This window comes from Gordionus sp. m RMFG-2023, chromosome 2 (genome assembly GCF_954871325.1).
Source record: "Gordionus sp. m RMFG-2023 chromosome 2, tfGorSpeb1-WG-v2, whole genome shotgun sequence".
Lineage (NCBI taxonomy): Eukaryota > Metazoa > Nematomorpha > Gordioida > Chordodea > Parachordodidae > Gordionus > Gordionus sp. m RMFG-2023.
This window is the reverse complement of record NC_088776.1, coordinates 15009268-15022215: the sequence shown is the minus strand read 5'-3', so window position 1 is coordinate 15022215 and position 12948 is coordinate 15009268. Positions and strand designations below refer to the sequence as shown.

General features: G+C 25.8%; 1 protein-coding gene across 1 annotated transcript in view; it reads left to right on the top strand.

The window, feature by feature from the left end:
• LOC135923860 (lambda-crystallin-like) overlaps positions 1-10398 on the top strand; it is a 32507-nt gene extending 22109 nt beyond the window's left edge. The window contains exons 2-6 of the mRNA XM_065458842.1: positions 2668-2929; positions 6402-6563; positions 9021-9215; positions 9866-9971; positions 10076-10398. Coding sequence (XP_065314914.1) covers positions 2668-2929; positions 6402-6563; positions 9021-9215; positions 9866-9971; positions 10076-10281 — 931 coding nt within the window. The 3' untranslated portion in view covers positions 10282-10398. The remainder of the gene's footprint in view (positions 1-2667; positions 2930-6401; positions 6564-9020; positions 9216-9865; positions 9972-10075) is intronic.
• The last annotated feature ends 2550 nt before the right edge of the window (positions 10399-12948 follow it).

Genomic DNA, 12948 nt, shown 5'->3' with positions numbered 1-12948 from the left:
GAATTTTCCCAAATGCTGACCAGACTCCTTCTGACGAGGTTGAAGGTGGTATCGAAAAACATATTACTGCCACTTGACAAAGGGGTTGATTTGTACACAACCTTTTCCACCATATGAGTAGTTTGGTATGGATTGAGTTCTCCCATATGCCAGCTCCTTTATAGAAACCTTGTTTTGAACTATATTCTGTTAAATTACCCATAATTTTTCCAATATCGCAATTAATTTGCCAATTACGGATGAGATAATTGAAAAATTAGCTCATTCCCAACGAAGATTGAATTTTACATCATAAATATATAATATGTTTCTTAATAATATTTTTTGTGCAATTTTATTTTTTAATGTGTTGTATATTTTTCATGAATACTCTATAAGTTATTACATACAAAATACAATTATTCCTAAGAAACTTGTGTATTAATTTATATTTCCAACATTTAAATTTTTTATACTTTTTATACTTTTTATATATAAATTTTAAAGGCTTAAAAAATTTAAATTTCTATTTTGGGTCATTTATTTTATATGCCGGTTTATATATTTAATTTTTTATAATTCACATTAATAAAATAGTATATTAGAAATAGTTATTAGTCCTAATAAATTTATGCTTTATATTTTTAAATAACAATAATTTTATCTTTAAAAAATTGAATTATCCCCCTCCCCCACACAATTCCTGCATACGCGCCTGTCCTTATATTTCAAATCTAAATATATCATTAATTATTAATAATTTTCTATAATATATCATAATATTATGTATGAGAATATAATGTTTAACATTTTACCTTTGTTTTGTACTTTTAAAAATATAGATTTGAAGAGGTGCACTAATAAAAAAAATAAGTTTAAAGACTCACGAGGAAAATATAAATTATTTTAAAATTTATGATATAATAAATCAAATTATAAATCATAAGTTTTGAAATAAAATATTTCCAATAAATTATTATATTTATATTAAGGAAAAATTCGGGAGATTTCTCGAGGAAAATATATTTCCCGGGAAATTTCCCTACCTTTACATCTCTATCTATATTCGATAACAACATAATAACACAATCATAAACATCCTCATTCCATTCCATAATCATAATCATCAGCAATCATTTTTGAACTTTCCCGCATCTCCAAAACCATATGGTGTGGATTGATTCTTGTCTGTCTATCCTCGTGTTCGGTAGCTAATCACGACATATATACAAAATTTTAAAGTATCAATCAATGCGTTAAAAATTTTAAAGTAAAATCAAACATAAGTATATCTTTAAGATATAAAAAATTTTGACATGGAATTCCCCAAAAAATGTTTTACTCACGATATTTTCTCTAGCCCTTTTTAGTCCCCTTAGTTTATATAAAAGTGACAATATTAATAGACAAGCGAGGTAATTATATATCTGCTTGATATTTACTATTTAATGATAGAAATTAGTCAATTATCATATCCACAATTATATTAAATATAATCAGAATTTTAAGTTTTTAAAAAATATAAGAATTTGCCGCAACAGTTATAGTTTTAAAAGAATTTATAGTTATAATGCATCCCCCCCCCCCAAGATTTCTTATTGATATCATATTATATTGGTTCTTGATTTCAACTATTATTAAATTTTTACATAAAATTGGGTTAATAATTATTTATCATTTTTGTAAAAAAAAACGGTTTATTTTTGCTGTTATTTATATTAACTATTAAATAATAGGGCTGTAACGATCCACAAATTTTTTTAAAGATCATCCTTTATTCACGATGCCCTTCCATTTCAACCAAATGACATAAAAAATTTATTTTTTACTATGTAAAAAATAAATATTGTAAACTGTGGGCAAAACAAGAACCACTTAGAAATTTTTCGTTTCTCTTTAACCAAACATATGCGTAATGTATTAAAAAATATGGACAATATTTATTGTTGTGAGTAGCGATAATCAAGTCGAAAAAAAGAAAAAAAAATATATATTTAAAATTGTCAAAGACGCGTATTAAATGATTTACAATGTTATAGAAACATTTAATTTGAATAGAAAAATTAAGGATAATTGGATTTGTAAAATTAATTGAGAAATTTTGAATAAAAAGAGTGAAATTTATAATTTTATATAAATTAGTTGTTTTAGTAATTGTATATCATATATTTAAAAGATTAATAAATTCGTTTCTTTTGGTGTAATTTTTATGTGAGACGCGTATTAAATGATTTACAATGTTATAGAAACATTTAATTTGAATAGAAAAATTAAGGATAATTGGATTTGTAAAATTAATTGAGAAATTTTGAATAAAAAGAGTGAAATTTATAATTTTATATAAATTAGTTGTTTTGGTAATTGTATATCATATATTTAAAAGATTAATAAATTCGTTTCTTTTGGTGTAATTTTTATGTGTTATAATGGTTGTTAATTAATAAATAAATTAAATTAAAAAAGGTAAGTACAGTTAATCCGGCTTACAATTCACTTTAAAACATTTATGGCTGATACATAAAATCATAAAATAATCAAAAACAAATATCGGATCGGTTTTTTGAAAAATAAAGACCGATATTTTTTTAAACGATTAATAATGGCCCCGCCCCGATTCTATATATAATATTGCCACTGCCCGAAAAAATAATTTTCTTTATTATATTATCTTAAATAAAATAAAATAAGCGGTATAATAGGCAAATCTTTTGCTTGGATATTTGCCTTAAATGGATATACAATTCATATTTTTGACGTTGATCAATCCCAACTCCAAAAATGCATTGATAGTATCAAACAAGATCTAAAGGATATTGGAGAAAAATGCACTGACACTATTAGACAAGATTTAAATGTTATTGTAAATGATATGTATATTGAAAAGATAATAGGAAGAGTGTTTGCTTTCACTGATTTAGCAAAAGCTGTTAACAATGCCTTTTTAATTCAGGTTTATTTTTCAGGCTACTTTTTTTTTAAATTATAGAAGACTATTATTAATATAAGAAATTCCTATGTTTCCAATTTTCATTTCTTGTACGTACCACATTAACTTAAATCATTCGAAGAACTTATTTCTACTAATTAGTGTAGCTAAAAGCCCCGATTTATTTTTAAAAACAGTCGATTAAGATTTTAGCCAAAATAATATTATACATGCTTGGAGATTTCTCAGGATGGCAAAAAGGTTTAAACTTCTATTTGCCAAATCTCGACGTGGCTAAAATCTTAATAGGGTCGTTTCTAAAAATCCACTTAAATTTAGCTTTTTAAGTACTCATACCCTTACCAATAATGGCTCCTAGTTTATGTGGCATATAATTTTTAAATGAGCTTTTAGTAATTAAGACATTATAATAGAATCCCATGGGTTTTTAAAATACGTATTTTTCAGTCATGTCGGAATTTGCACAATAAGGTTTAAAATATATTTATATCACTGTTTGCTTGAATGATATCTATTTGTTATAAGATTTCATTAACTGTTGATAAATCTTTGATACTATTTATTTTATGCTATTTTCTTGAATATGTTGATACAAATCTGCCTTTATAAAGGGGATATTTGTAACATTTAGATTTCCCCATATGTTTCTGATTTAGTTGAAGTTGAAACTTGATGAAAGCGATTCCACATTTAACTCCCATTTTTGTGGACTTTTGGAGGCTTCATCCTTTTGCATCATATATTCTGTAAATAGAATCTTTTTGATTGGAAGCTACTAAACAGACCTGATTCTGGCTTCACCCATTTGAGAGGGGGGGGGCAAATAAAAAAATTTTCCATCACTATAGAACAAATATTTAAGTTATTTGAAAACAAAATTGAAATAAACGAATTTTAAAAATACCAGATATAAATATATACAACTATCAAATATGTTTATAAAATTAGATGGATGATAGGAATTGACTTATAGCTGGAAAGAAATAAGTTGATTTAATGATTTTACAAATATTATATAAAAACATTGATATAGTTTAATTGTGCTTGTATAATACTTGTTAGGGAGTCAATTATAAAATATATGCAATTTAGAAAATATATATAACTATATTACAATTGGTGTTATGTCAATGATTGAGCAGTGTGAAACTAACAAAGATAAAGCAACAACTATATAATTACGGTTGAGATGTATTTTTAAATACCTTGAAAACATTTCCCAAAATTATCGGTTATGTTTTTCGATGTCCTAATAAAACCAAGTTACCCTTTTTTATATCACTACTAGAACGTATATCTGATTTGATAATTCTCTTTAATGGTTAAAAGTTGTCACAACTTGATGTGGATGATCTAAACTGATACCGAATATTTGAAAAACATTTGCATTTTTATAATGGTATATAAATTTGTCAAAATCTGATGTACAATCTTTATAATTTTCTAAACTTTTAACAAATAATTTTAACAATCTCAATTTTAATTACTAATCCCTCTTCAGTAATATAGGTTGCCAATAAAGGTTTTAATTTTTTTATGCCTAGAAAATTAAAATGGCTATCTGATTTAAATTTCCTAATTAGTATATACAAAAAAATAATAAAAATCTTTTAGCCTTATGACCCTCTTCTGTGTATTCTGCAATTATAATGTTCTCAAGGCCCCTGTATACAAGAACATTTTTCCAGTTGGTAAAATCCATTTTAGCATTATAGATTAGATTCACCATTCTTTAAGTTATAGATCTTGCAAGGAAGGCAAAAAACTGCATCAGCTTCAATTAATTATTCAACCTATACGTATTTATAAAACTTTAAAGAAATTCTTCTTCCATTATTAGTAGCAGTCTTTTACCAATATTGTTGTTAAAAGGCCGGATTTGGGTCGATTTTAAAAAACGACCCGATTAAGATTTTGGCCAAATAATATTATGTCGGCCTCGTCATTTTGCAAATGGATGTCCAAACCTTTCTGCCATCTATGAACAAAATCTCCAGATTTACATAATATTATTTTGGTTATAATTTTTATCTGGCCGTTTTTTTATCGAACAAATTCGGACTTTTTAACACCACTAGATCTTGGCCTATTTGGTGATAACTGATTTCAGTTGCAAAATATTTGCAATAAGAATTCTTACAATCCATTTTGTTTTTGCAAGCTTAGGCATTTCCCTTATTCTAAATCTTGGCATCTTGAATTTTCTCTTCCACCAAATTAACTACATTTACATTTTCACCTTCCTCATCACAATATAAGGGCATCAGAAGACATGAATAGTTTTTTTTAAACCGATAGGTTACAGTTATTTCTCCAATACATTCTTATTTTTAAAAAACAGTTATTTCTCTCCCATTACATTCTTATTTTTAAAAAATGTATCTAAAAAATATTCAGGAACTAGGAAATATTTTTGGAGGGGGAGGGGCAGTTTCTAATTCCTCCTAAATAGGCCTAGAATCGGGATTGCTGCTAAGAGGGTAGTTATTAATAATTTTAAAATTTTGCAATTCCTTAACAAACACAAACCCCCCTACACCTTCCCAGTCTTTTAACCTCTCGATTGTACTCTCATTGAATTGCACTGTTTGAAGATTTTTTATTCAACTTCATTTTTCTTTCTAGTGTAATATTTTTTTCCCAATTATATAAGGAAATATATTACTTTAAAATACTGAAATATAATGGTACTTGAAAAAGCATTAAAAAATTAAAATAAATAAATAAAAGAATTTAACAAAAGCATTTAAACAAAATATTTGAAGGTTTCGTCGTTATATGGCAGCGGCCATGAGTCTGATTATTTTGAAATTAAACTGGATTACTTCATAGATATACTTTTTCTTTAATTTTAAATGACCTCGAGAATATGTTATAGGACTTCTTTTACTTATAAGTTTGAAAAGAGATTTAACCTCTTTTACTAATGGAATCAATATTGTATAGGCTGATATATGGAGTATTTTAAGTTTATATATAGCAATTCCTATGGGATCGTGAGGGCTATGAAAGGGGGCAAAAATGTCGATACAGAAGTAGCCCTACATATGTTTGCATTCTACCCCAATGGATCAGTGTATGTCCATCAGGTCGGGTTTGGTTTTTTAACATATCAACCCATTTATTTAGAAATTTTATATACCCGCCCAATGCTTAAAAATTATTTGATTGATTTTTTTTTGGATTTTTATTAATTTATTTTATATTTTTTTTACTAACTTATAAAATATGCAATGTCATAAAATGAAAAAAAATATTTTTAATAAATATAAGGCCCAATGTTTAAAATTTTTTTTTATGGCCATTGCAGACCTCCATATTAGACAATTGAACCAACTCTATTTATTTATGAATATAATTTTTGATTATTTGACGAGTCAAACACTGTCCATTTACCGTATATTTGTCTAACCGATTCCTAACCCTGATTTATACTCATTTTAAAATATGTCTCATTAAATTATAATTATCAAAGGAATGCGTGCCAGAAAATTTGGAGCTAAAACGCAAAGTGTACAAAGAGGTTGATGGTCTAATGACTGTCAAGCAAATTTTATCCTCTTCAACTAGCAGTCTATTGCCATCTATTCTCTCGAAGGATCTTAAACACAAGAAAAGATTTATTGTGTGCCACCCGGTTATAAATTCAATAATAAAACGCATATTTTTTTTATATAATGGTAAATATTACTCTTTTTAACTTATTTAAGGGGAATTTTTTTAGTGAACTAGGGTTTCCACATTCCTTCAAAAAAAATGCGGAGAATCTACTTTTTTCAAAAATTACCACAAAATAAAATCTTATTTTATATTAATTAATTTTTATGTAAAATTAATATTTCTGTTTAAGGTATCCATTATCTATCTCAACCTGCGCTTTCATCGCAAGCCACCTACAGGCACTAATTGCTAGCAGTCCTAGAACCTTTTTTGAGTATGTCTAGAATGGAATGGACAAAGTCCATTCGAATTCTACAAGATAAAAAGATTGGGATTTACCATTTATAAAAAACTGTTGTTTACCTTATTTCTAGTTTCCACCTTTGTCTAGATCCACAATCAATCAACTCATTAAGGATCAGAGATACGAATTCTTAGAGGTTATACTATTTAAAGATCTCGGAATCACATTAGAACCTTCAAGCCTATTTGCTGACAATATACGTCCTTATGGAATTACACTAATTCCATACAGGGAAATTCATAATTTCATTAATATGGATGCAACACAAGCCCATAATTTAAAAATTGCCAAATATTTAGGATCAACACTAACAATATATTAATTTGGCTACGACCTTTTTCAAAGCATTGGTCGTCAAATCATAAAAAAATCCAAGTTTTTAAGACAAAGAATATCAAAGGCGAATTAGGTATGTTTTACTAACTCAACTGCTTCAGGAATTCTATCTTTGACAATCGGGAATTGGTTTTTAACCAATTTTAACTGTCTAAAAGTTTTAGACGTGTAGGAATTATTAGTTTTTTTTATAAATAGTAGCTTTTATTTTGATCGGAGTTGTCATTAATTATTTAAAAGCATATTAGACTGAAGAGCTTTTATATTGGCCGGTTTGAGCCGAGTTAATGCCTTTTATTAAAATTTTCTCATTTTATAGTATTCGCTGTTTTTTGTATCTAAGGTTGTCAGTAATTTGAGCATTATAATAAATATATTCAATTTTCTAAATATCTTATCCTAGAATATCTAGCAATATTTAATCCCAAATAGGCGTTTGCTAAAACGTTTTCAAGTATATTTTTAATATTGGATGATATCTTATTTTTCTTTTTTTTAAGTAGAATAACAACTCGCACCGATAATTTTGAATTATCAGTGTTTCCCTCTTGGCTAAATATATTTCCATATAGTGCTTTCCGCCAATGATGAAATAAAATGAAAATTACTAATTTTTAAATAATTATTTTTTTATAAAAACGCTTGATAAGACAGAGAATAGGATGATTTTTTTTATTTATTAAAATACATATACACCTACAAATATACAAATCGAATCGAATAATAGAGCTATTAGTATTCGATTCGAAAATTTTTATCAAATAATTATGTTTTTCTTATTCGTAAAATACAAATCGAATAACGAATAATACGTTTTAGGTATTAGAATAGAATGAAAAAGTAATAAAAACATTTCTTTTAAAAAAATATCAGTCTGAAAAAATGGGAAAGCAGGGGCGAACTCTTATTAATAAAAAATAAAAATGGTCTAAAAATTAACGATCTAAAAAATTATAAAAATATTTTATTTATTTTGCAAGAAAACATTTTTTTTAGGGTAAAATTGCATCAAAAGGTTATCTAACTAACAAAAGTCGGACTGTCCCGATAATTTTGCCGATATTAAAATGATATGGTTATAAATGTGAATATCTTAGAATTGCCAAGACAGTAAATTTTAAATACATAACCATCTTAGATAAGGAAAAGTCAGCATCGGCAAATGAAATGAACCGATGCTTTGGATCGGGTTTTAACAATTTTTTTTACAATCCATTCCAGAACAAATTTTTGATCATCCAATTCTGACGCCCTTTTATAACAATTATGTTTTATAACAAGGTTTAATATTATATCGATATTCCAATATTTTATGCATAAATAATTAGCTGCCAATCTGATGCCAATTCTAAGATATACACATTTATAAAAGGTCATTTTAATATCGGCACAGCATACGGGTTAAATAATTTAGTAGCGTCTAATAATAAAAAGTATCCTCCCGATACTCGGTATTGGGCAACTATGTAGGAAAATAAAATATTTTGAAAAAAATTGAATATTCATAAATATTGTGATAAATTATAGATTAGCGTGGCGATGATTTATGCCTAAGTGAGAATAAAAAAATAGAGTTTTCAGCCAAGGAATTCTGGCAACCCTAAGTTTAAATTAATATAAATATTTGGACAAGTATCTTTATTTTTAACTTTTCCTATTTATTGCCTTTTCTTTTATTTTTTTTTGTTAACATAATAAAAAATTTTTGGAAAAATGCACCTATCTTGTTATTGTAATATTGATTAATATTATTAGCACTCAAGTTAATTAATTTTATACTTATAACGTGAACAGGTGAACCCCGTGGATATTGTGCCCATAGTAGAAATCGTACCAGCACCCTGGACTGACCTCGATGTTATAAAAACAATGAAAGATCTTTTGAGTGGCATGGGAAAACAACCCATAGTCTTAATCAAGGAAGTTCCTGGATTCATAGTCAATCGACTTCAATACGCCATCTTGAATGAGAGCTATAATCTCGTTAATGTATATTCACGCAATTGATAGTTATTCTTAATTATTTTTTTTGAATCTTGGTTATTTTTATTTTATTAAAATTCTGGTATAACTATATTTTTCTGCTCTACATTAAGTCTATTTAAATACGAATAATAGTAACGAATTTGTATCTAATAATTCGAGTTATCCACAAATTACTAAAAGAGTTCATTTTTTCAGCAAAATATTCGATTAATTCGATTTAATTCGAATCGAATTAATCAGAAAACCTAAACCCTATGAATCTAATGGGTGATGTGATTAACAAGTCGTACATCAGTTGTTTAGGAAATACTTTTCTTATTTGGAACTAATTTGCTGTCATAAAGCTCAGATCTTATAAAGAAGAAACAATAAGAAGAACTCTTTGACTTAAAAATTGGTTTGACATTATAAATTAAATTAATATCCATTTTAATTTCGTAATAACTTGATCGCATGTTCTTTATTTTCAGATTATTTTAAGAATTTTTTTGTGTGAATCATTTTATAATGTTTTTAAAAAATAAATAATTCGTACAAATGCGAATAGCAAATTATTTGATTCATTTTCGTTTTTGAATAGGTCTACTTTATATTATACATATTGCATATATGTATTTAAAATACGACAAATTGTTTTTGCAAATTTTGTTAAGCGCGGAATCGTGTCAGTTCAAGATGTTGATAAAGTAATGTCGGAGGGATTATCCCTGAGATGGGCTTTCTTGGGGCCTTTTCAAATCGCTTCCCTCAACGCTAACGGTAAGACTTTTATATACATTTTAAGTTGTAAAAAAATGAAATACTTGAGAACTTTCCGTTTATAAAAAATAAATCATTTCGGTATATCGATTTTTTAATCAAAGGCTGGAATGATTATTGCGATAAATATAGCAAAATGATCAAAGAGGTTAGTGATACGTTTGATCCACCTCAGTTATACGAAGGGAAAACCTCTGATAGTATTTTTCAACAGTTGCAAGCGATTATACCAATAGGAAAATTGAATCAAGCAAGAGAAAAATTGGCGAATCAAATGAGAACTTTATTAAAGTTAAAAAAACAAAATTAATAAAAAGAGGATATAACAACTAAGAAGAAAATTTAATTTTATGCCCAACTAGTATAATTTTTATTAAATAAATATAATTATTTATTCTCAACCCACGTGTTAATTTATTTGTTTTATTTACCTTTTATGCCTTTTATTTATATTGCTCAATTTATTGATATTTTTTCTAAATATGATATATAATATGGCTTACCAAATAATTATTAAAATCATGATTTGTAATTGATTATGAAATATAACAACTATATCATATAATATTTATATTTTTTATACAAAAAATTGTTTAATAAAGTCATTTTATATTTAGAATTATAATTTAAATTGTAGCATTATAAGTCAAAATCGTGAATATAAATATTTTAAAAGCTCATAAATAGTGTTGTTTATTATTTATTATTCGGGACATAGAAATCTACATTAACTTGATTCTTCTTTCCTTCTTATTTAGGGCAAGTTGGATTCTTACAATAAATTATAATTGACTGGCGTTTGGCTCGTCTCAACCGACATGCAATTATTATGTTATATACACATATTACTATTATTCTTATATAAATTCCTATTAAACTTTTCACAGCATATCGTTCATCGTTATAATAGTGGCACGATATTATATTACTACCAATATCCAAGTATACTAAAGGCCACTTGGGACATTATTAATTTCATATTTTACAATATGAATTACAATTTGTCACTTTAACCATGTTTTATCTTTTATATTAAATAATTTTTATATTGTGCCTATTTTTAGATAAGTTTGTGATATCGCGTATATATATATATATCAATATGACTATTCTTATATTTGTATTAAATAAATTTTATTATTGATTAATAAAATAATTTATATTAGTTACTTTACTTTTATGCTAATCTCTAATTTTGTCTACAATTGATAAAAATTAACTATTATTTTTACATATGAGCATTTTAAGTTTTCATAAAAATTATAAACTCTTCATTGTGTTTATTTAATTTAAATAAAAATCATAAACGTGTTCAGTTAGTTCTTATAAAAATCAATTATAGTGTATAATTAGTTGTTCATAGTTAAAAAGCTCACATTAAAAATGAATTGTTATACGAAAAGTTTTTGTTAGGCAATAAATTATTTTGACCCAGAAAATGTATTAATTTTTTTAAAAAAATGTTTAAAAGGCAGGGTTGGGCAAATTTTCAGAAAATTGTATTCGGATACAGATACAGATACTTTATAAAATTTTGTATTCAAGATACTAGATACTTTAGAAAAATTTCAATAAGATACAAGATACTTGTATTTTTAAAAAAAAGTATCTAAGATACAAGATACTTTTTTTAAAAACTTTAAATAGTCAAAATCAAAATGTATAAAGCTTTATTTTCTTATCTATAATATAAATTTATAAAAAAATATTTAAAATAAATTGTAGAAAATAACAAATTTATTATAAAAGATAATGCGATATTCCATTTAATAATTATATAATTAGTAAATAATAATAAATCAGCATTATTTTTTAATATTATTAATTTTTCAAATGATTTATCGTTCAATCTTTGACGATTTGGTCTATTAACCATATTAGCAAAGCTAAATAATCTTTCAACGGGGGCTGAGGAGAGTAATATTGTGTTATAATTAATAAATATCTTTTATATATTTATAACTATTTAACATATTTATACTCCGCCTGTCATCTTTCATATAATTTAGGACCTCTATTTCAATATCATTTATTGAATTATTAGAATTGGATGTGGTACTTTTAAGGCAAAAGTAATCATCACCTTCATCAATTGAAGATTTTGTTGAAGTATTAATTTCAATATTATTTTTAAAAACAATTAAAACTTCATGTAATAACAGATCCTGAAGGTATTTTTTTCTTTTTCACCATCAATCCAACGATTTTTAAAATAGGGATGAAAAATTGTTGCCAAAAATGCACTTTTAAAATTGTTATCAAAATCATATATATTTTTAAGTCTTTTTTTTAAATAATTTTCTATGGCAATAGCTAATAGTTTGCAAAATTGTAGAATGGTTTGAATTAAATTTGTAATTTTTTTTAACGACATTCAAAATTGGAGCTGATTCTCCATAATAGCAGTTGATTTCACTCTGTATTTCAATCGCTATAGCCAATGGGGCCATTATATTGCAATATTCTTGTAAATGTTGAATTTCAATATCTCAATTTAGGAAATTCTAATTTTTGACATAATTTAGGAAGTTCGCCTTTATTTTAATAAACTATGAAGACTATCATACAAACTATTCCATCTAGTGCAACAGGGTGTGTAATAAATTAATAAATGATTATTTATGTATATTGTATATTAAAAATAGAATCGAACATTCGAAAAACAATAAATAAAAATTTGATATCAAAAATAAATTGAAATATAAATTAGTAGTTTGTTTATAATTAGTAGTTGGTATTACTACAAATGGCGACGATAAATGGAGAAAATAATTCCTTAAATGGAGATAATAATTCCTTAAATGGAGAAAATAATTCCTTAAATGGAGATTCAAAAAAAAAAGCGGATTTAACTACGATTAAATTTGATAAATTCGAGTTGGATACTTCTATCCACAGATATTTTTCTCAATGGGAAGCCAGTTTTCGGTTAAAAAACGTAAGCCCATCTGAATGTCAATATAAAGATATATTTTTA